Source organism: Taeniopygia guttata, chromosome 3, assembly GCF_048771995.1.
Source record: "Taeniopygia guttata chromosome 3, bTaeGut7.mat, whole genome shotgun sequence".
NCBI classification, from domain to species: Eukaryota; Metazoa; Chordata; class Aves; order Passeriformes; family Estrildidae; genus Taeniopygia; species Taeniopygia guttata.
In genome coordinates, this window is record NC_133027.1 from 18345901 (window position 1) to 18367702 (window position 21802).

General features: G+C 41.6%; 2 protein-coding genes across 4 annotated transcripts in view; both read right to left on the reverse strand.

Annotated features, from left to right (window-relative positions):
• The window catches only part of RNF144A (ring finger protein 144A), a 63419-nt gene extending 51368 nt beyond the window's left edge, over nt 1-12051 (reverse strand). Inside the window, exon 1 of one of the 3 annotated variants that reach the window (XM_030270085.4) lies at nt 10601-10781. Coding sequence is in view for 1 of the 3 variants with exons in the window: in XM_072926384.1 (XP_072782485.1) it covers nt 10601-11313 (713 nt within the window). In the remaining 2 variants the exon portion in view is untranslated. Of the gene's footprint in view, nt 1-10600 lie in introns of all 3 variants that reach the window. The other 2 variants (XM_030270084.4, XM_072926384.1) reach the window with 2 other exon arrangements.
• A 129-nt stretch (nt 12052-12180) lies between these two features.
• RSAD2 (radical S-adenosyl methionine domain containing 2) lies at nt 12181-20151 on the reverse strand. Its single transcript, XM_002197504.7, has 6 exons — nt 19542-20151; nt 19196-19357; nt 18529-18758; nt 17545-17694; nt 15996-16028; nt 12181-15444 (listed from the first exon to the last, which is right to left on the reverse strand). Exons 1-6 carry the CDS (start codon nt 19864-19866, stop codon nt 15280-15282), a joined length of 1065 nt encoding a protein of 354 aa, XP_002197540.4. The 5' UTR covers nt 19867-20151; the 3' UTR covers nt 12181-15279.
• Nucleotides 20152-21802: the final 1651 nt, after the last annotated feature.

Consider the following 21802-nt stretch of genomic DNA (forward strand, 5'->3'; position numbering starts at 1 on the left):
CTGTTGCTCAAGCCAGGAAATGAAATTCACATGGATTCTCTGAAGCAGAGTAGGAAGCTACCCACCTGCCACAGTCCTTCCCCTCCTTCCCTCTGGTTTACATATCCCACACCATTTTCTCTTGACAAGAGATATTCAGGTTACCACAGCTCAACAGCTATTTGACTGGCTCGTTCCCAACAGTGAGGTGCTTTTCATCAGATCACATGTGAGATCTTTAAAAGGCTTTTTACAGAAAGCAGCTACATGATTTCATGAAAACAGAAAAGCTCAAAGCACCGTGATAAAAGGCATTTTAATAGATCCATTGATACTAATACAGGAGATACTGTGTGCTGAAAACAGGGATATTTAAGACATTTCTAGCATGATAGGCCAGAAGATTTAATTGCTAGCTTTGCTTTGAACTTGACAGCTATTACTACTCTACTAACTCTTGGATGCACTTCTAAAGAAGCTTTGTCATTTTAAATTTTTAAGAGAAATGGTTGGATTTAACTATCAGGTTTATTATAATATATGTAATAGAAAAGCAGAACTGAGTCTTTGTGAGAAGACAATTCCCCACCACATACACACCTGCTTATTAAAAAGCTGGAATGCGAAATGTCTTCCCTGTAGTTATTCTTCCCACCAATGAAGAACAAACAATCAAAACTTATGGTTAAAATAATGAAATCACAATTACATATTCATTTTACCAGATAAGCTTTTCTAAGCCTTCCAGAAATGCAGTAACGTTGACTAAATATTGTATGTTTTCCTATAAAAAGGTAGATGTAGGCATATCACACAATTAAAAAAAATATATATAACTTTTTGGGAAAAAAATGCTTTTTCCACATGGCCAGTCTAATTTCCGAGGGAAAAATATTAAAATAATTTGACCATAATTGGGATCTGAGTGATGTGTAAAAAAATTTTAAATTTTGCAACTTTCTCATAACTGTATGAGAACATAAACCCATTTTTAATTCCCGCATTAGCAAATATTTTTAAAGTTATTGTTCACTTACAAGTACTAGAGAAATTAAAATAAAGACGGGTCTAAGGTTCAGTCTGACCTCGAAATCAACACAGACTTTACCTGACCTAATTTTCTCAGTCAATCACAAATGGACCAATGAAGTTGCCTGTAATCTCAGATACCTTGAAACACACAAGGTATTTGAAAGAAAAAAAAGGAAATACTCTTTCATTTTGAAGACCATAGATTCACATTCCTTCTCTCCTGAAACTTGACCACACAGGAGGTGTACTAGGTGAAGAGGAACACACCAGGCAACTCCTTTCAGGCTACAGCACGGCCCCACAACACAGGAAGAGGCACAGATGTGAACTGAGGTACAACTGCATTTTGCACAGGCTAAGCAAGATGGACTAACTTGGCAATGGCTCCACCACCGCAACTGGCAGTGAGCTGCACAGCCAAAATAAAGACAAAACAGGAGGCAAGAAGAAATTGATATAATGGCATTATCCCAAAGCATATACTCCCTGTAACTCTGGAACGTTTGGGGACAGTCTCCCTATGTCTGTTGGATGAGAGCTGTCTCAAGGTGACTGTCAGTACTCTTCCATATCTTGTGCCATATCAGACATTTCCCAAAAAGCACTCTACTAGTTAAGAGAGGACTATGCTTCTTGGATGGAAAAGGGAATTACATACGCAAATTATCTTCAGTTTTCTGCCTCAAAGCTAAGTCTGGAGTCTCAAAACTAAGTCAACATACCAACACCCCTGTCCTAACACACACAGGAAAACACACACAGGGACAGCATACAAAAAGAGGGAAAAGATCCAAACAGGAAAAATCATGAGGGAAAATATGGCTCCACATACAGAGCACACAGCCCCTTCCCTGTGTGCTCATTTATGAATTTATGACAAGGCATGCAACCCTGAATTCAAAATACCACAGTAGCCAAAGGCCTCTTAACCTGGCTGCCTTCATGGCTAAAACCAGACAACCTTCTGAGAGGATTCTGGAATAACTCACATCTTTCCCATCATACAGCACTGCTTATTCATTGGCCTTCAAGCCTTCACTCATCAAGCCTTCACACATTAAGAGTTCATACAGCTCAAGCTGTACCATCAGATGTCCAACATTTGGTCATTTTGGGATAGACTGCCCCAAAGCCACTCTTTGCATCTGCATACTTTGCATTTGTGGTATTTTCCCACAATAGATGATATCTACAAAAGTATACTGCATTGAGAAAAAAACCCACTGTATTTACATTATTGTTTTCTGAGGAATTCATATATTTTTTTCTTTGACAGTTTCATTATACTCCTTAACTGTTAACATCCAAAGAAAACGTCAACATTCAAACCCAGCAAATATTTTTGGAAATAATTTATGCAAAGTATCCCTATTTCAAAATATCCTCATTTCCTTATTTCCATGTACTGAATGGCTGCTGAATAGGAAGAATTTGGAGGGGAAGAAACTGGAGAAGGCTTTTTGTATTATTATTATGAAAAGTAACTTGTTTTAAAGAAATATGAAAACAGTACATTCAGGAAAAAAGCTCTCCGAGGGAATCTAAATGAGGGAATCTTTTCTGATCCCTGCAGACCTTCCATCGCTGTAGGTATGTAATAGTTTTAAATATCAGGAGCCACCTCAATTAAAGAGAAAGTTTGGACTCCCTAAGAACATAATGATGCAAATCACAGAAGGTTCTGTTACAAAGCCCTTTTGAGCATTCAATAAATGCATTAAAACATGATGTGCTTTATCTGATGCACATATTCAAAAATTAAGTGTCTGTATAAAATAGAAACACGAGTCTTCAAAATTATTTTTTATTTTCTTGTTACAGCATTTACTGTTTCCTGGTAGTGGAGTTCTACATATTTTCACTAAATTAAAAAAAATCAAAGCCCGAAGAATGCCTGGGAACAATCTTGTTGAGTAACCTCTGATTTCTCCCAAAACAAAGACTTTAGCTAATATGAAATACCTAAACTCAGGTCTACAGCTGCCACAAAGAACATTTCCTACACATTTCTAGGAGGACCTATTTGCTGATGGACAGATATTAACCTTCAGCAGCCTTTCAGCAATTTCCAAGAGCTTTGACACATACTGTCTAATACTGACACATACTGCTTGTTTTAAGCTTCCTTGACTGTAAAGACTTTTTTTTAAGAGATTTCCTCTCTTTCCTGTAAAGCTCCAGATACTGCGAATTCTTCACAACCAGTAGGGCTGAATAAGTCCCAAGTTAAGGCAATCACATGGAAATTCCCTTGGTATTGAGAAAACAAATAGATTTTGACATTACTTGAGGTGATTTTAATAAGACATCCTTATGTTCACATATTGTTTTACCCTGGAACTCTCCAGGTTATAGTCTTAGTAACATCCTGTCCAGCACAGCACAAAAACTGTTTTGTTTTGCAGGGTTTGTTGTGGGCTTTTTTTTTCCCCTCAAAAAGTAGCACCATCTTTGCCCTTGCACAGTTCAAGATAGAATTGTTTGGTAACACAGTGAAAATACACTGTCATTTTAATGAAAAGGACAGGCTCAGTCTCATGGGGTAAGAAATGAAGCTGTACAAGAAAAGATACCAAGGCAAAAGGGAGAAAGCAGAGATCCTCACTGCCCTTGCAGCAATCCCTTCTGAAGCTGCCACTGACAGCAGTGTTGCCAGCCAGCAAAATGGTACATCACTATTCTTAGCACAATGAAGGGGCACGATGGTTTGACTCTTCCTTATATTGGCAGCTGTGGTGAATCATCCCATCCAAAAGCAACTATTCCTATTAATAAAATTGCAAGGACATGTCTGTGTTGGTTCAATGCAGTATAATATTGACCAATATAGTAGAATCAGGCAGAACAGGAAACAAAATCAAACCAAAGAAACCCCCAAGAAACCCATGCAGACCTTTCAGAGAAGACAGAGCAAAACAGTAAACCTTCCAAAAAAAACCACATTCATCTGTAACTGTAAGAAAGCTTCACAACAGTAGTCTAAATTGAAAAGAACACAGTCAGACATTTTATTTCATTCAAATCTGTGAAGTTCACCTTTCTAAGAAGCTAGTAGAAATGTGAAGTGACTGATGTAAATATTTAGCACTAACTGACAGTTTGCTAAAAAGATAGCACATTCTTTGGATTTATGAGTTGTCTATTAATTTGTCATACCTTGATTTTTGACTACGTAACATGAACTGAAATTAGAACTACCCTGTTGCTCCCTCTGAAGTGATATTTTTAAGACAATGACAAGCTAGAATAAAAGAAAACAGCACACAGAGAAATGGCTTATCACACTCCTAGCAACTCTACAGATGTAAAGGGGTTAAGACAGTAAAACCACTAAGAACTATTATGTTTCACCCTCAATAAAAGCCAGTGGTAAAACCTTTAAGAATGGATTTTCAGACAAATCCATGCAAAGTAAATGGCCAATGCTGCTGCTCCAGTGGGACATCACATCATGCAAGAAAGGAGAGAGATGACATGATGTTACATATTCTGAACACCACCACAGCTGATGCCCAGTGACAGCAACAGTTTGATGGAGCCAAGCTGCCTGCTTCAACAAGCAGCAGAGGTGAAAAACTACAGTGGAGGGAAGGATGAACTCACACTGCAAAGAATGGCTCCCTCAGAGCCACAAGGATCCAAAATACAGGGCAGAACCAAACACACAGAGCAGAGCCACCAACAGCATGGAGCAGTGCCAGGGTCAGCAGCACTGCTTTGAGCAAGCTTCACACAGCACCAATTCTTCCAGTACAACCTTCCCCAAGGCCAGCGACTGTCACATCACACTGTAAAGAGAAACAAACAAGCTTGTAGTCTTGAGACAAACTTACATCCTGCAGGTGAGTGTGAATGGATGAGCATCCATATACTCTGAAGTTTTTAAGTGCTTACCATCAGAACTACAGGTAATATATACTACACCCTCACAAAGCAGCTGGCTTCAGCTCCTGTAGCAACTACAAGGTTCACCACCATGTTGTGCTTAACCTGCATCATTTTCACTTCTCAGTGATTAACAGGAAGAGAGGACTGCTCCATTTTACCTGAGGCATAAAGCTTATGTCAGCTCAGTGTTTGGAGCAAGCCAGTGTCCAGCTGGCTCCAAGTGTGGTCCTAAAGATCAATGAGACCAAACAACAAGCTGGAATAATCAAACAGCCCATTTGAGCTGGCACATGTATCCTACAGTTGTGACTGAGGTTATCCTACCTCTCGCAGCTTTCCAGCGACAGTGAGACCTAATGAATACTGTCACATCTTTGCTAGAAAGCTAGACACACACACACACACAACTAAAACAGTAATTGACACCAGCAAAACCTGGTGATTTAAAGTAGAGAGAAATCACCAAAAACCTTTCAAAAGACAAGTTGTCAATAAATATCAAAAGTACAAAAAAAAACCCCAAAAAACTGGAAGCTCTAATAAAAGCTAGGGCTTGGTTTGGTTGGTTTTATTTAAATATGGGCTGCCTTTCCACAAATCTAACATACCTTATACTCCTTCAACATGTATCTTTTGGTCAGCACTTTTTCCACAGAAGTAAGAATAGACAGTACACATCAAAGGTAAAAGTAATGCATAATTAATCTAAGAAAGTAGGTGTAGGTGTCTTCTCCTCTAGGCTCAACTGCATGACAGGAAATACATTATTCATGAAGGAAGATGATGGTACAACATTAATCAAGTCAGCATGACAAGACAAACAAAGACCACAAGATGTATTCAACAGATAGCAGCATGCAAAAGTGATCAGCTAACTGAAAGGTTCACACAGAGTCTGTTTACAGAAAACAAACACTGAGGAGAAATACAGAAATAAGACTGAACTGTTTCAGTTTGCATCCTATTAAGTCTTGTTCCATTTGGGGAACAATCTTTATATGATAAAACTACAAAGAAAGTTTCTGGGTGTCTAAAGAGTTGCTATTACAAAGTTAAATTAATAAAAGAATTAAAATAATTATTTTAACAAACAGGAATTCACATAAGCAGGGCAGGTATGAAGAACAATAATAAAATATTTTTTAAAAACAGTGAATCTTTCCTTTCTCATGCTCTTTTTGCCATATTATTAAGCTACTTGGGGCTAAAGACTAAACAGTTGCTCTTCATATTCAAAACCATTGCAAAAATATTCAGAAATCAAAGAACAGTATAATTTGAAACAGTGTCAAAAAATAGGAACAAAATATAAGTTGATTTGTAAGCAACTGGGCCAGTAAAACCCAGTTTCCTAGGAATGTGTGTCAAAGTTGCAGGAGGAGTTCAGAATTCACTTTGTCCTTCAGCAGGGATCTTTCCATCTGCTGAGGCTACCTACCGCCAGAAAAAATGTAGGTTTATTGGACATAAGCTACCACCCTCTCACAAATGCAATTGGAATCACTCAAAAGGTTTAGAAATTAAGAGCAACTATGAATGTCAGACATTCACAGAGAGTTGCATGCAATCTCTATTTTCTCAGAAAAGCAGGCTAAAAAAATATATACACTGATTCCCCATAGCTTGGTCTTGAAGTGTCTGTTACGAGACTGCACTGGAGACATGAGCCTGACCACACAAGTCACAGAGCACTGCTCTCATTCTGTCTGGATGGATCCATTTCTTAAAATGGGAATAAAGAGATGAAGGGAAAACTGTAGGAATAGAAGGAAACCCAGACTTAAAAACCATTCATTTTCCTCCTAAAAGGACAAACAGTCTGAAGCATCAGGCCCAGAAAAATACAATTGCTTTACAGAATGCAGCAAGACCCCTCCTGTCACTTGTCAGAGAGGGGTCATTTGGGCAAGGAACAGACTCTGCTCACCCTTATCACCACAGCCATCCTGTATGGTCACTGCAGAGAGGCAGTCCTGACTGAAAACATTGGGTGAGGGGACAGGAGGCAATCACTTTCTGATGCTTCTGTCAGACCTGCCCCCATCACAGAAACTAAAAGAGGTATATTTATATACATACATTGCGTAAAATGTTCTATATAGCATATGCTTTACATACATACACATAAAAAAGTATATATAGAAGGAAGTTAATATCTCTGAGATTATAAAATCCACACACAGATCCTCATCAGTGATCAAACATGAAGAAAATCAACTGCTGAACAGCAATAGAAATAATAAGTATAGGAAGAAGCTGATAATGTACCTGATTAGCAAGGGCTAATGATGGATTTTTGCCTTAATATATTTTCCTAATTCATTTTCATATTCCTTGTATCTCATATTCCTGGCTAAATATAAGAGTTGTCTGCAAGGACTGGATGTGTAGAACAGTATACAATTCTTATGCTATGTATGATCTATTTAGTAGAGAGTAGAATTGAGACAAAGGCTGGTCAGCTGAAACTGCCTCCAAGAACCATAGTGACAGCTTTCATAGCTTGTAGTTCAAAATAGAGTTTTATGGTTAGATGAAATAACCCAAATACTCCAGAAACAGAACAGCCTGTAAAATTTCCAAGTGAAATTCAAGAATAACGACTCCAAAACTATGGAATCTGGCTGTTCACAAGCAAAGCAGTGATCAGTGCAAATAAAGGTGAACATTTGTGTGTAATGAAAACAATTACACCTGAACCTGGTAAGTCAGAACTTAATTTTCCAGGCAACCTGCAAGACCTCTCCACATTCTAAAGTATTTCATATGATCCATTTGACATCATGAAGAAGAAAAAGTTCATATTTATAAGGCTTAGTGCATTTTTTCAATCACAAGTCATCTGCATTCAATATAAACAGGATGAAGTTGTTTTGAACTGTCAGAGAATAACAGCAAGGTGTTTCAATGCAACAAGCTACCACTCACTTGATATTCTATGAATGAAAAGGTGAAAATGTTGCTGTAGTAACAGTCATGCCAAGACTAGAACTAGTCTGACAAGATATTCTGTCTTCACAGTAAATAAAAAGTTACCAGACATACTGATTCACTTTCTCTGTTCCTCTTTTTCTTCAGCCTTTTAGAAAAGACACTTAATGGTATTACCACTATAAGTGGCACCATCAGCAAACAACCAAGCTATTTGAAAATCCATTTTATACTATCTTTGCCGGCTCCAGAATTTGCTGACTGCATCTGGAGAAAAATTGTAAGCATTTCTGATCCCAGTTGATTAGGAAATACAAAAAACATATCACTTTGCAGCAAGTAGCCAGAAGAGCAAGTCTATTTTCAACAGCTCCTTCCTCCCAGCCATCAGAAGTGAAAAACAGACATTATCATTATGATCTTTTTGTCAGATCTCTTTCAAAATGAATTTTATGAACTTGTTTCTGCAAAGCAATACAGAAAAGGATCTTGTCTTATAAAAAGAACAGCTGACCACAGCCTAAGTTAGACACAGCAGAATCACTACGCCACTCCAAATGAGCAGTGGGTTAGTTTGTAATTGTTTTCCATTTCCTTTTTGTAACTCAAGATGCAAAAAGGAACACAATGAAAAGTGAGTCTTCTAATCAATCTACAGACTACTAACTCAATTGCATAACTATTGATACTAATCCACAGGAAATATGGCAAGTGTAACAGGTTCCAGTTCCCCTGCTGCATCAGGTCTCTAAGAGAAAAATGGTCTGTGCTCGCTGACCAGGCTGCAGGATGAGCTGAGCCATTATTTTTCCCCGAATCAGCACTGGAGGGCAAATACAAGTTTTCTGCCAGCCTATGAGAGCATTCTTGTAAATACAGCAGATACACTGAAGCCATTCATACCCACTCTATGACACTGCAGCCAAAACTCACGTTTATGACAGCAGCTTTGTCCTTTGGCTTAACTGAAAGAAAAGCTGTCAGAAGTTATAAAAAATTCCACATGAAATCTGACAAATACTTGGAATATAGTATTGGGAAAAAAAAAAAAAAAACAACCCACACTTAAAACCAAATAACTTAAGCAACTATATTGTCTTTTTTCCCCTACAAATGATTGCTTTAAAATACTGAATCAGGGAAAAAAAAACAACAAAAAAAAAAAAAAAAACCCAAACCCAAAAAAACAGTCCATAAGTGTTACTTCTGATAGTGTAAATGTGTAACTTTTCAAACTGCTTCAAGGGCAAAAATCTACAATAACTGCAGACAACAAACACCTGATTTGATCTAGCAGAACCTAGGCTATGAATCATGGTGATTTAGATATGAGGGGAAAACAACCCTGTTTTACATAAAGATGGCTTATTGAAAGTAGTTCTATCAAATTGAAATACCTACCATTGTAGTATTATTTCAATCACAAATGGTTTTCCCCCTCATAATACACAGACTGCACAAGAGGATAATGATAATGAGACATGATGGCCAGGGAAAGGGGGAGAGTAAAAAAATAAAACTTTATCCCAGGGGGCAAGGATGACTGTGGGGAAAATCCTGTCTTTTTCCAGACACTCCTAAACAAAAGGAACTATTTTTCCCTCCTACCACTACCCTTCTCACTTGATCTTGCTTCTCTTGGATATTTAACAAACTTCCTGTCAGGACACCTAGATACTTCACTGCCAGGAAAAAATAAACTAAGTTTTTCCACACTGTAAAGTCCCATTAAAGTAGAGAGTAAGCATTTTCATTAAAAGGCACAGATGTCCCCCTCACTGTACTACAACCTCACACACTCTTTTATCCCTCCAACTACACCTTCACTAGCCTCTGATGCCTGTGAGAGAAGCACACACAAGAAGACAGGCCAACCGCCAGAAGTTTAAACTACTGATGTAATCTCTCCAGTAGCACTCTGCCCAAGAACATGTAACTTCAGTTTAGCCACTCCTGGGCCAGCACTGATAAGCTAATGTGAAATGAAGCAATCCATTTCCCAATGTAAACAGCTGTTTGGCTACACGGGGACCAGTATAAACAAATGGATCTATTTATAAATCATCATTTATGCTTGTTGTAGAACAGGAATATTATGTTCCAGGGCAGAAGTGACAGTATTTCCAAGAATACAGCAAAAATTCAAAGAGCTGCTATCTTCTTCCATCAGCCTGCCTGCTGACACCCCCTGTTCCAGTTCTGTAGAAGCAATACACACATGATGCAGGGCCTGATCTGTTTAGGAACAAGATACCCTTGATCCAGCGGGTGGGGAGACAACCTCATTGTCGTACCTATGGGTTCTTCCAACCAATACAGCTCAAAGAAAAGTCAACGGTAACATCAGCTCAGGGAAGGAAAACCCGAGCCTTACTCCTACTTCTTCCACCTCTGCAACCCAAACGATGCGGTTTGTCCCCAGGCTGCACACTCCGCTCGTACCGAGAGCACGGCTGGGGGCGGCACTCCACGGACCCCTACGCTCATTATTTCCCCCCGCGCGAAGAATGGCTACTGCACTCCAGGGCACTGGGCTCCTTCCAGACGTTCGCGCTCCTTTATGGGAACGCCAAGACAGAGCACACGCGGGGCTGAGCCGCCGCTGTCATTACGCCCCCGCCGCGGCGCTCCGCCGGCAGCCCGCGCCCCGCAGCCGGGCACCGCTCCCGACACGGCCACAGCCCCTCGCGGAAAGGCTCGAGGGTCCCCGCGCCGCCTCCCGCTGCCGCAGCGCCCCGGAGGCGCCCCCGCCCTGCCCCGGGCGCCTTACCGTGCCCGTGCCGCTGCAGCCTGCCGGCGCGGGCGGCCCGCGGCGCTGTCCCGCGCTATCCCGCGGAGCCGCGGCAAGACGCCGCCGCCCCAACCATGGTCTCCACCCCCCGCGGAGCCGGAGTGTGGGCGGCGGGCGCCGCTCCCGGTCTTTTCTCCGCCGGGGGAGGAGGAGGGTGGGGTGAGGGCGGGCGGGGGCGGGCGCGCCCGGTGGCGGGCGGGCGCCATTAACGGCCGCGCTCGCGCCGCCGCCCACTTTGAAGCGGCCGCGCCGCGCCAGGCACAGCGGCGCCCCCTGGCGGCGGCGGGAGGCGCCTCCCGGCCGCGGCTCGGGGATCCCGGGATTTTCCGCTTGGCAGCGCCGCCGGCCTGGGCGTGCCGAGCCGAGCCGCGCCGCCGGTTGTACCGTGAGGCTTTCATCTGCTTGAAGCGATAGCACCTCGGGCTGCCTGAGCGTGATGGGCCGGGCTCAGCAGATCCGCCAGCGGCAGAGAGAACAACGGGGCTGGTTGTGCCGAGGAGGCGGGGGGCTTGTCGTGCCTGCCAGGGGAGGAAGGGGAAGGCACGGGAACCATGACAGGCATGGCTGTTCTGCGGGAGCTGTCCGAGCTTCCCTGGTGTCGGTGTCAGTGCGGAGCCAGGGCCGGTGCTCCTGCGGCACGGCAGGAGCCGCACGGAGCGGGGAGGCGAACGGGAGATGCCTGGCGGATCCATCGGGCACAGCCCAGCCCCGCTGCGGGGCACACACAGCCGGGCAGCCGCCCCGGAGTGACACACACAGCCCGGGCACGGGGCACACACAGCCCGGCAACCGCCCCGGAGTGACACACACAGCCCGGCAGCCACCCCGGAGTGACACACACAGCCCGGGCACGGGGCACACACAGCCCCGCAGCCACCCCGGAGTGACACACACAGCCCGGGCCCGGGGCACACACAGCCCCGCAGCCACCCCGGAGTGACACACACAGCCCGGGGCACACACAGCCCGGCAGCCGCCCCGGAGCGACACACACAGCCTGTCGCTGCGGCACTGCTGCTGGGCGCCCTCACACCACCGCAGTGTGCGGGGAGATGGCAGAGGGGAGGTAAAAAGCTAAGTATCCTCTCACACACAGCCAAATGCTGTGAAAAGCTCAATTTGAGGTTGTCTAGTACAAGAGTTTACCGAGTCTGAAGATGGAAGATGAGCCTGAGAAGCTGCTTGTCTTCAGTCTTCTAAATAGACTGGCTTTTCTCTCTTATTTACCATAACAGAAGATAATCTTATTTTTGTCCTCGGATATTTATGGATAGCTGTGCCTTTCCTGTCGGCTGTCATCTGAATAGCACAAGGTATTTGAACTGTCTTCTCCCAGCACAGACCAGTCCACTCAGGCTTGTAACAAGTGCCTTTCATCGCGAGGAGAATCACCACCATTGTTCTCCGTTCGGCCTCGATGCTGCCCTTGGCACCGTGCAAGCAGCCCCCATGCTAAATACAGACTAAATGCATCCAGAATTACAGATCTCTTGTGAATGCAGCCACACGTTCTGCTAGTATGGCTTGTATTACAGAAAAAAAAAAAATACAGACAAACGTAGGAAAATAGAAACATTTATTGAAAGGTGCAACACACTCATGAAAAACTTAGCAGTAATTATTGAACACTATTAGTCCAAAATTGATAATTTGTAACATTCAAATATATCAGGTCCTTCACGCTGAATAAGAGGGCATGCTAAAGTGCATCTTATGTGACAATTTTACTTGCTACCAAGGTATAGTCACAATTTTATCATAAGTCATCCTCCCAAACACTCATTCTTTACTTTTTTTTACAAATAGAAACAATTGTATGTTAGTAGAATGCAGTGTCAGCTCCTTCTCAATTCAGCATCTTTAGCAAGTGCTTAGCTGCAATACTATGATATTATACACAGATACAATTAAGCATATCTGTGCATAAGACATAAATTTAATTCTGACTTTTCATCATCACAACATAGCTGTAATCACTAAGCCTGGGAGTAACCCTGTTGAACTCCATTTTATTTTTCTAGTCCCATACTGTGTAATGAAAGCCTAAAGTCCACTTTTGGTCCAATAGGAACTGTGTTTATAAATTTTTTTTTAAATAAACTAGATTCACCAACTGTAGCCAAATTTTTGTTGGTTTACACAACAATAAATTTGGCATATAAAAATGCCAATAGCTTTTCATTAACTGAAATCACTCTCAAACTGTAATGTGAGTTGCACAATGTACACAACTCATATTTCCAATGTACATAACTGATATTTCCTTTGAAAAGGAGTTTCACACAGAGCAGAAACCTTTTACTAATTATGTATGGTAACAAGAGGTGATATGAAATCCTTAACTTTTTAAGAAGGTAAGAACACAGAACCTTTTAACAAAAGCCCTCTTAAATGTCTGTGCATTATTTACTGGATTTTTACGTTTTCAGCTCCTTCTTGTTTCTCTTGCAGTTTCCTCTGTAGGCACAGAGGAAGCAAAAGAATAGCCATTTACAGGGTAAAATGCAAAGCAAAGAATGGCAGGATTTCTGGATCTGAACAGGAGTTTGTGTACCTCATATCTGTGTGCTGTGCCACAGCTGGCATTTTCTGCAGAAACTGCAGGGTTGTAGATTTTTTGGTACATTGAAGCACTAAATCATTCCCCATGCTGGGACTGAGATAGCAGCAAAGGAAAATGCTTATTTTCTACCAGTGTGGTGTAGGTACTGAGGAAGAGACTAGATTTAATATTTGAGCGGGGGAAGTCAAACCCCAGTTACATAAATTTGCATAGCCCATAGAGCCAGGGAGAACTCCAGCCAAGGTCAGTGAAATAGCTGCCAAAAGACTGTGGGGTTACAGTGTGTGGGCCACATTTTAAATGTCACTTACTGTTATTACATGAAAAAAATATACTGAAATGTCAGTGTCTAGGAAGTGTTGTGATTGCAAAATGCAAAATACAAGGGGACAGAAGAGCACCAGTGAATATATTTACTGTTATGATAGTAAAAATAGAAACTGAAGTAATTATAAATGGAAAAAAATTCACAGAATATTCAGAGGAGTACTTTCCTTTATGCAGAAGTAACAGCTCCTACTTAAACATTTTTCCCCTTCAACTTTGAAGATGCATTAGGGGAATGCAAAACATGTCTTTCAAAAACTTCTTTAAAAAATCAACTAGCATTTCCAAAAATTGGAAGAAGGTGTCATTTTCTCTATGTGATACATTTAATGCCTGCTGGCTCCCAACTGCTGTAAATATTTAAATGTGTGAGACAGTCCAGACATTGAGTTCAGTGGACAGGATGAATGAGTAGTGCCATCTCACTTCTGCTCTGTGCAGTGCCTATCCCTGTGCCCTTCAGACAGAGGTAGGATGGAACTAGTTAAATTTGAAAACCTGCAATTATAAAGCCATAAAAATTGCCAGAAAAAGCAAGAATGAGGGCAGTATATTAGGGATTTTTCCGGTGTTAGGGATTTTTTTTTATTTTTTGTATTTTATATTGATGCTACCTGCTCTTAAAATCAAAGGCAGATCTCACAAAACCAAATTAGTTTCATTTAATGTCTGCAGGTTTATAACCAGCAAGCCAATTAGTTACTGAGACAAGCAACCTTTAAAACAAGGTTGCTTGATATATGAACCTTGTTGTTTGTAGTTCCATGACTTAGCAAAATAAAAAGCTAGTATGCAACAGAAGATATATGTTAGGTTGTTCTACATGGTATTAAATATTTTGAGAAGGAATCTTCATCAGAACTGTATGCTTAAAGTTTGAAAATGGTTTAAAATAATAAATCAATATTTGCAGATGAAAGGAAAATAAAATGAATAAAACTAATAAAATGAAAACAATGTTTCATTGTAAATATTTGTTGTAACTAAAGACATTGCCAATGTGAAATATGATGTTTATTATTAGGTAAAATGTACCTCTAGGTTTTAGGATGGACAAATACAATATTTTCTTCATGACTAAAAATATGTTTTCACAGAAAATTACATCCCCCAACATTTCTGCAAATACCATGTATGTATGCAGAGGAGAGGAAGAAGATGCTGGTACAATTAAGTATTAAAAAATAAAAACTGCCAATTTTTTCCTTTTAAATACATGATTACTTAATGATTCCTAGATTCTAACCTTCTATTATCCCTGAAAAAAGCAGAAGGTGCTTCCAGAGTCCTGCCAGCTGGCCCTCCAGTGATCTACCCTGGAACTGCAATCCATCTTGCCCTGAGAAACAGGAAGAATGTATTCCTTGATAAGAATTTTGACTTATCTGTCATTACAGTTATTTAGAACAAATTGGAGTTTGGGGTGTTTTTTGGTTTGTTATCTGATATGTACATTTATGCACACTTATGTAGTATTTTATAAAACCAGTTTGTCTTTAAGTCCTTGGTGCAATTGACTAGAAAGTTTATTTCAGAGTGTATTTACTTCATGTGAAAGTTCTGAAAGTATTTGATCATGCTCAAGATAATAACAGACAATGTAATCTGCATTCAAAAAGCATGTAACATATTTACATCTAGAGTTACACTGAACATCAGTTTGTGTAAAATACCAAGTGTAGTTAAAAGTATCAGATACAAGTATACACTCACCTATAAAGATACACCTATTTTTACAGAGTGCACTGCCCTAACTCTATATATCGAGTCACCAGTCCAGTTTCATATCTGCTTTACTCCACACATACTTTCCTCCTCTTTTTAGGAACATCTTCTCATCAAATCCACTAAATTTTATAGCTGCTTCTACACCAACATCCAGGATAGACTTGGAAGGTTCTTTCCGTCCATTTCTACAGTTTAGAAAACGCATCTGGAACGTGATATAGATAAGATGATAAGATGTTAGAAATTCAATTTGCAAAATCTTAATTTTTCTACAGACTTAAGCAAGTTGCACTGCAAAGTTCCACCAAAGCCTATGTAAGTGTACGAAGAGGTTCACTCTAGTCCTTTGAAGGCTCAGAAACTCATGGTGACATATCTTAGCAGGAACAAAGCAATACCATAATTCTTGAAGACTAAACGTTGTCACTTCAGTTACATGTAAACTAAGTGGGCACTCTGAAACTTAACTTTCAGGGCAAGTTCTGTATTTTTATATTAAAGAAAAAAAGCAAAGATGTCCTGCAAATCTAGACATCTACACCTTAAGATTTGTGGTGCATGCAGACTGATGGCAACGCCTCCTTAGGTCGTACTGTATTGCAGTTCACAACATGTCTGATGGGCATAAATCACATCTTTTCGTTGTACTACATGGCCAAATTGTTTTATAGGATGCAGAGTAAATTAATGGTTATCACTGTTGTATACATACATATATATTAGCATACAAATACCATGTATCAAAAAAAGACTTACATATTCATCCAGAATGAGGTATGAATCTCTCATCTGTAATAGATCAAAAGAAAAAACTAAATTAATGTACAAATCAACATTCTATTCTACTGAAAAAGGAGGGAAAAAGCAAACAACTTTTCATTCAAGGTCTGATACAAATCTTTGAAACAGCTGCTGTATCACCACTATTTCAGTGAGCTTGGATAAAATTTATAGAAATAAATGACAGAATTATTAGAAAAACTTTATGTATGAATAATAGGACCTCTCCAGTGTCTAAGTGAAACATGAGTACCCAACTGGACAAAGATGTTTTCAATAATATCCAAGTTTTCTATTAATCTCTACACCAGAAGAACTTAAGAGTTTTGCATGCTGGAATGATTATGCCATTTTCCAAACAACTGACATGACCATTTTAACTGGGATGTTTAATTATAACCCCACCAAACAAAGGTGTTCTGCAATCTCAAAGGTAAAAGAGCTCACAGGTCTCCGCAAAGAAATATTTCAGCCAACAGCTGAAATAAGACAGGTTTTCTTAGTTACGTGGTCATCTCCTAAATCCTCCTTAAAATTCTCTGGATAGCTGGAGCTTGCTGCTGTGTATAACAGGAAATCTGATCAATTTGGTGTTCATCTTTCACACAGATTTACCAGAAATCAGAAACAGTCTAACAGTCTTCTGGAACCAAACCTACCATGGGAAGCCTTTTTTGTAGGACTTCTTTTATAAAAAAAAAAAAAAAAAAAAAATTTCTCATCTTCTTAACCCATTTTCTGATGAGTGCTCCCTCTCACCAAATGCCTTAAATGATAACTTGGTTCAACTTGCTATTTCTTCACTTAGTTCATAAGCTTTCCTAAAAGTGAATCTTCTAACTCTCCTCATCCCATGTTAAGGGTCTGTAGGCATTTACAAAGTGGCCTGAGCTCCACCCTTAGGCACCAAAGTCCTTCAGTGTGGTCACTGTAAGCTGGATGGCAGCTGATCAAGTTAACTGGTAGGCTCTGCAGGAGCACAAGGAGTCTTCTCCTGAATAAAGAGCCTGAGTGTTCAATCCAAAGGAGTTCAGACAGAAAATGTTCAAAATGCCACTCTGTTGTGAGAGGGGTTACCCAAAAGTACTATTAGTTTGGTACTGCTCCTCAGTTCCCAATATAATGCTGGTTGGGATGCTGTCTTATTCATGTAGGTTGATGACACTGGCATAATGTCAATCTCTACTAGGAAACTATACTTAGACTATTGTGCTTACATTAACTCTGAAATTTTCAGGACCTTGTGCCCAACTCAGGAAGAGTACTCCCACTGGTGTCCACAGGAATAGGAACAATGGGTTTTTCCTCTTCCGCTAATAACTTTGTTGTCAATGAAAAGCCTTAAAGAAAATAAAAAGTCTTGGCTTCTACCAAAAAAAAAAAAACCAGTTGCTGATAAAGTTGTACTGCACTTCTTCTAAGCCACTTTTAATAGGGAAAGTATTAATTGCCATGAAAGTTTCTGTTCCTTTCAAATATTCTAGCATTATTTAAAAAGTTACAAAGGGACAATTTAATTTTTTACCTTCTGATTAGATTCAGGTACCAAGCAGGAGACATCTTTGTGACGATCCAGGAATCGATCAAAGTCTTCATCACTGATAACAAACTTTTCTGCTTCTCTTAGAGCATCCTCACCACTGTTCTCCCCTTCAATAAGCAGGCACTGAAATACCTGAACAGAGAAAGCACCTGGTTAAGGCGTTATGTTTTCACTTGCCTTGAGGATAAGATACTTCAGTCTCAGTAACAATGTCTTTAATCTTTCTGTCAGTAGAGCCAAAATGACACAACTTGTGATAACTGAATACTCCACAAAGGGCATGGCACAGATTTATTTTTTGTAAATTAACATTAGAGTTCTAAATGTTATAAATTATGATTTTCCTTACTATCTGAGATTTCGCTTACAGTGTTTTTTGGGTTTTTTGGTTTTGTTTTTTTTTTTTTTCTGAGGAAATCTGTGTCTATAACAATATCCATGAGGCAAATAATCAGAAATTATTCCACAAGTTCTCCCATATTTATGTCACATTATCTCTACCCATTTTCAAACTTATTTCTAGTAAAAAATAATAATATGTATCCGTTAATCTCTAATGCTCTGTAAGAGAAAATTAATATACACTTATATCTTGCTAACAATATATTTGCTTTAATGTATCATTGTTCAGTAATTTTTCCTAGGTTTCTCTACACCATAGCATAGTTTCACATGTTAAAGGCTTTCTGTGTTAATTTTAATATACTAAAACAACCTAGAGCTACACACACTGAAATTTTCTGTACATAACACAACCAAAAAAAGATTATGGAACTGCTGGGCCCCATTTAAGTGCAGAATGAGATAGAACCTATCTCAGCACCATGCAACATTGAGAAGAAGGCTCCTAACACCAGCCCAAGCTGGAGCTGGAGGTAAGACTCAGGTCAACAGAGGTTCAGATGACTCCAAGATTTAATTTTTTTTCTTTGAACAGGAAACATGTGGTGTATAGTACTTTCTTACCTTCCAGCGCACAGGGTTGAGTGCCTTGATCTGCTCATTCATGTCTTCTTCAACATTAAATCTGTTTATGACTGAATTTATTTTAAAAGCAACAGCATACTCTCGGCACCATTGCCTCAGTTTATGCAGATTTTCCACATGGTTCTTCTTTCCTTGATGACGGCCAATTAAAACGTTGACATCCTCATCAAAACTATCACATGAAATTGCCAGAATATCTAAATATTCACCTGGAAACAAGTTTTTAAAATTGATTACTATCCAGTCCATCAGCTAAAAGCTGTGAGGACTCTGCTCACTTTCACTTCCTTGTCATCTGTCACAAAATGCCATGTAAATGCAGTTCTGTGGAGTCATCCTATCAACCACAAAAGCCACATCAGTATTGAAACACATAGTTTGTGTGTGTGAGTCCCGCATTATGGAAAAAGGTGAAACTATTGTTTTATTACACTATTATACTGAAAAGTTTTTATGGTATAATGCCTATCTTTACAACAGATGATCAAAACTGTTTCACTGGTATTTACATTTGATTTGCATTTACTAAAAATTGAACACTAAGAAACCATCTCCCACTTGCCCTCAAGCCCATCCATGGGTGAGGCTGCCCCATGGGGGCTCCCCAGCCCTGCCAGTGCAGCTGTGCCCAGTGCTCCCTCCTTACCGTACTTCTGGAACCACTGCTTTCTGATCAGGCTGCCATTGCTAACAATGCTGACACTTGGCAGCTCCAAGTCCTGCTTGCAAAACTGGACCAGTTTGCCTACAAATTCGCCTCTGTCATGAAGAAACGGTTCTCCTCCCGAGAAATTGATTTTCTCCATTCCTAGAGAAAGACCAAAGAAAGATGCTATGAACCTCTGCTGCCCATTGCCTGCTCCTGTTCAATGTTATCAATGCCCCACAGCAGCGGGACAAGGGGCATCCCCGGGATAACTTTTTCCACGGCACTTGGTCCTGCGGGGTCCCCATTCCCCGGTTCCCTCCGGCCCCACCTCCCCTGGACTCACCTCCTTCCTTGAGCATCGCCAGCCCCCGCTTGGCCTCCTCCAGGGGCAGCACGAAGGAGGTCTTGGCCGTGTGGAAGCAGAAGCCGCACTTGTAGTTGCACCGCCGGGTGAAGTGGTAATTGACGCTGGTGGGCGTCGGGGCCGCATCGTCCCATTCCTGCTCCCGCTGCGGCCGGGGGGCCGCGTCCCGCCAGCCGGGCAGGGACAGGGACAGGGACAGGGACAGGGGAGCCAGGCTCCAGCACAGCGCGCCCAGGCGCCCTCGCAGCGCCGCCAGCACCGCCCGCCCGACGGACAGCAGCCGGGACAGCAGGGCCAGCTGCATGGCTCGGCTCGGCTCGGCTCGGCTCGGCTCGGCTCGGCTCGGCTCGGCTCGGCTCGGCTCGGCTCGGCTCGGCTCCGCTCGGCTCGGCTCGGCTCGGCTCGGCTCGGACCCAGCGGGATGTGCTGCGGGTTTGGACTCGCCTGGGCACAGTTCGACTGGACTTGATTCGGCTGGGGTCAGTTCGACTGGTCTCGGTTCAGCTCAATCCGACCCGGCTCGGCTCGGCTCGCCCCGCAGGCTGCAGAGAGGTGTCCGGAGCTCCGCACTTAAATATGCGGTGACCGCCACCCCTCCCCGCCCATCCCGCCCCGCCGTGCAGGACCGCCAACAGCTCGGTTTCGTTTTCCCTTCTCCCAGAAGCGAAACTTGGCTCCGAGACGCGGTGTTTTCCTCCTGCCGCTCGGCCCCACCCATGGCCCCAGAGTCCCCACGCTCCAGAGCCGCTTCTGGAGGCCACATAGTTGTCTGCGGCCAACGCAGACCCCGCCGACTTCCTGGGGCTGGGAGCAGGTTTGAGCACCTCTGTGTGTGAGCAGTCTGGAACCTAGGACCCCTTTTGGTGTGTGTGAGGTCTCAGTGACTTCGGCTTCTTGTCGTGAAGCAGGGGGAAAAGTGAGCTTGTACAACTGCACTGCACCTTTGTCGGCATTCAAGAGCTCCTGTAAGTTTAAGCAGTTTTGCATGGAAAGCAACCCAAAGGAGGAAGCCTGATGACTTCAGATGAAACAAAAGAAAGTAATTGCGGGTTTTTTAATTCTTGATCTCCAGTAATGCTCCTCAAGCAAAGCTACTGCACATGGTTAGCCTTAACAGCAGGAACAGTTGACAGCCTGAGGTGCGACACTGGTGGCTGCCCACTCATGGTAACACCAGGAGAGACCAGGACAAAGCTGCCAGTTTCCATATTCCACAATTCCACTTACTGTGGAACAGGTACTGATGGAAAAGGAGCCCCTCCATGATAATACCGGTTGCCATCTCCAGTCTTCCAGTGTGTCCAGACACACCAACAGGATTGTCATGAAATTTCAGCCTCACTTTGTCTTCAGCCAGCCTGTCCTCACTCTTGCATGGGCTGTTTGACATTGCCACTACTGCCATGGTACAGAGTAATAATCAAATCTTAACACCTTCCATGTTATCAATGGCCTAAAATGGAGCTTCCCTCATTTACATTGACCAGTCAGAACTGCTGATGTAGCCAAGCAATCTTGCCCTCATGTTCTCTTCTTTTTATTTCCCCCTTTTTCCCTTAGAAAAAAGGGGTAGAACTATCTTCATTCTATGCAATTTTCATGAGAAACAAAACCTGCTTGTGAATAGGAAGTGTTAATTAGGCCTGTCATTGGCTATTGTCAAATTCCCGTCATCTTTCCTTCAAGCTCCTGGAGGTGATTTTCTAGCTGAATAATGTCTGGATCAGTAAAAACAATTTTGAACAGTTTTTATTCTTTGAATGATTTTTATTGTTGTCTCTATCAGCTGTTTCTTGCTGGAGCAGGTTCATACTAGTAGGGCAGAATGAGACTTCTTGCTGTGTCTGGCTCCAGTAATGCCCCCTCACAAAGGTACTGCTGCAGCATGATGGGAAACATCTCACTTCTGAGGCTTTCCAAAATGGTCTCAGAGGCTGTCAGTAGAGATTATTCCAGCAGGAGTTAATCATGTGCTCTTCCAGTTCCTTGAGGTTTATGTAAAACACAAGATTAAGGATAAAAGCAGGATATCTTAATAAATAAAGAGTTTGTTGATCACAAACTTGAAAATATGATTGGAAAGGGAGGTGGACAAGACAATGCAAATTTAAACTGAAATCTGACATTGGAATTGATAATTGGTAGCTTCAATGTTTCAATTAATATGGAGAATTCTGATAATCCCTATTTCTCCTCACTCCATACATCTCTTCTGTTGCATGGTAGGAACCCTATTTCAT

Bases quoted from the DNA above. Each gene is read 5' to 3' on its own strand.
- RSAD2 (XM_002197504.7), bottom strand. From the start codon at position 19,866: ATGCAGCTGGCCCTGCTGTCCCGGCTGCTGTCCGTCGGGCGGGCGGTG. The intron at 19,358-19,541 runs GTGAGTCCAGGG...GTCTTTCTCTAG, and splicing joins GGCGATGCTCAAGGAAGGAG to GAATGGAGAAAATCAATTTC. The intron at 16,029-17,544 runs GTAAAAAATTAA...GATCTATTACAG, and splicing joins TACCTGAATCTAATCAGAAG to ATGAGAGATTCATACCTCAT.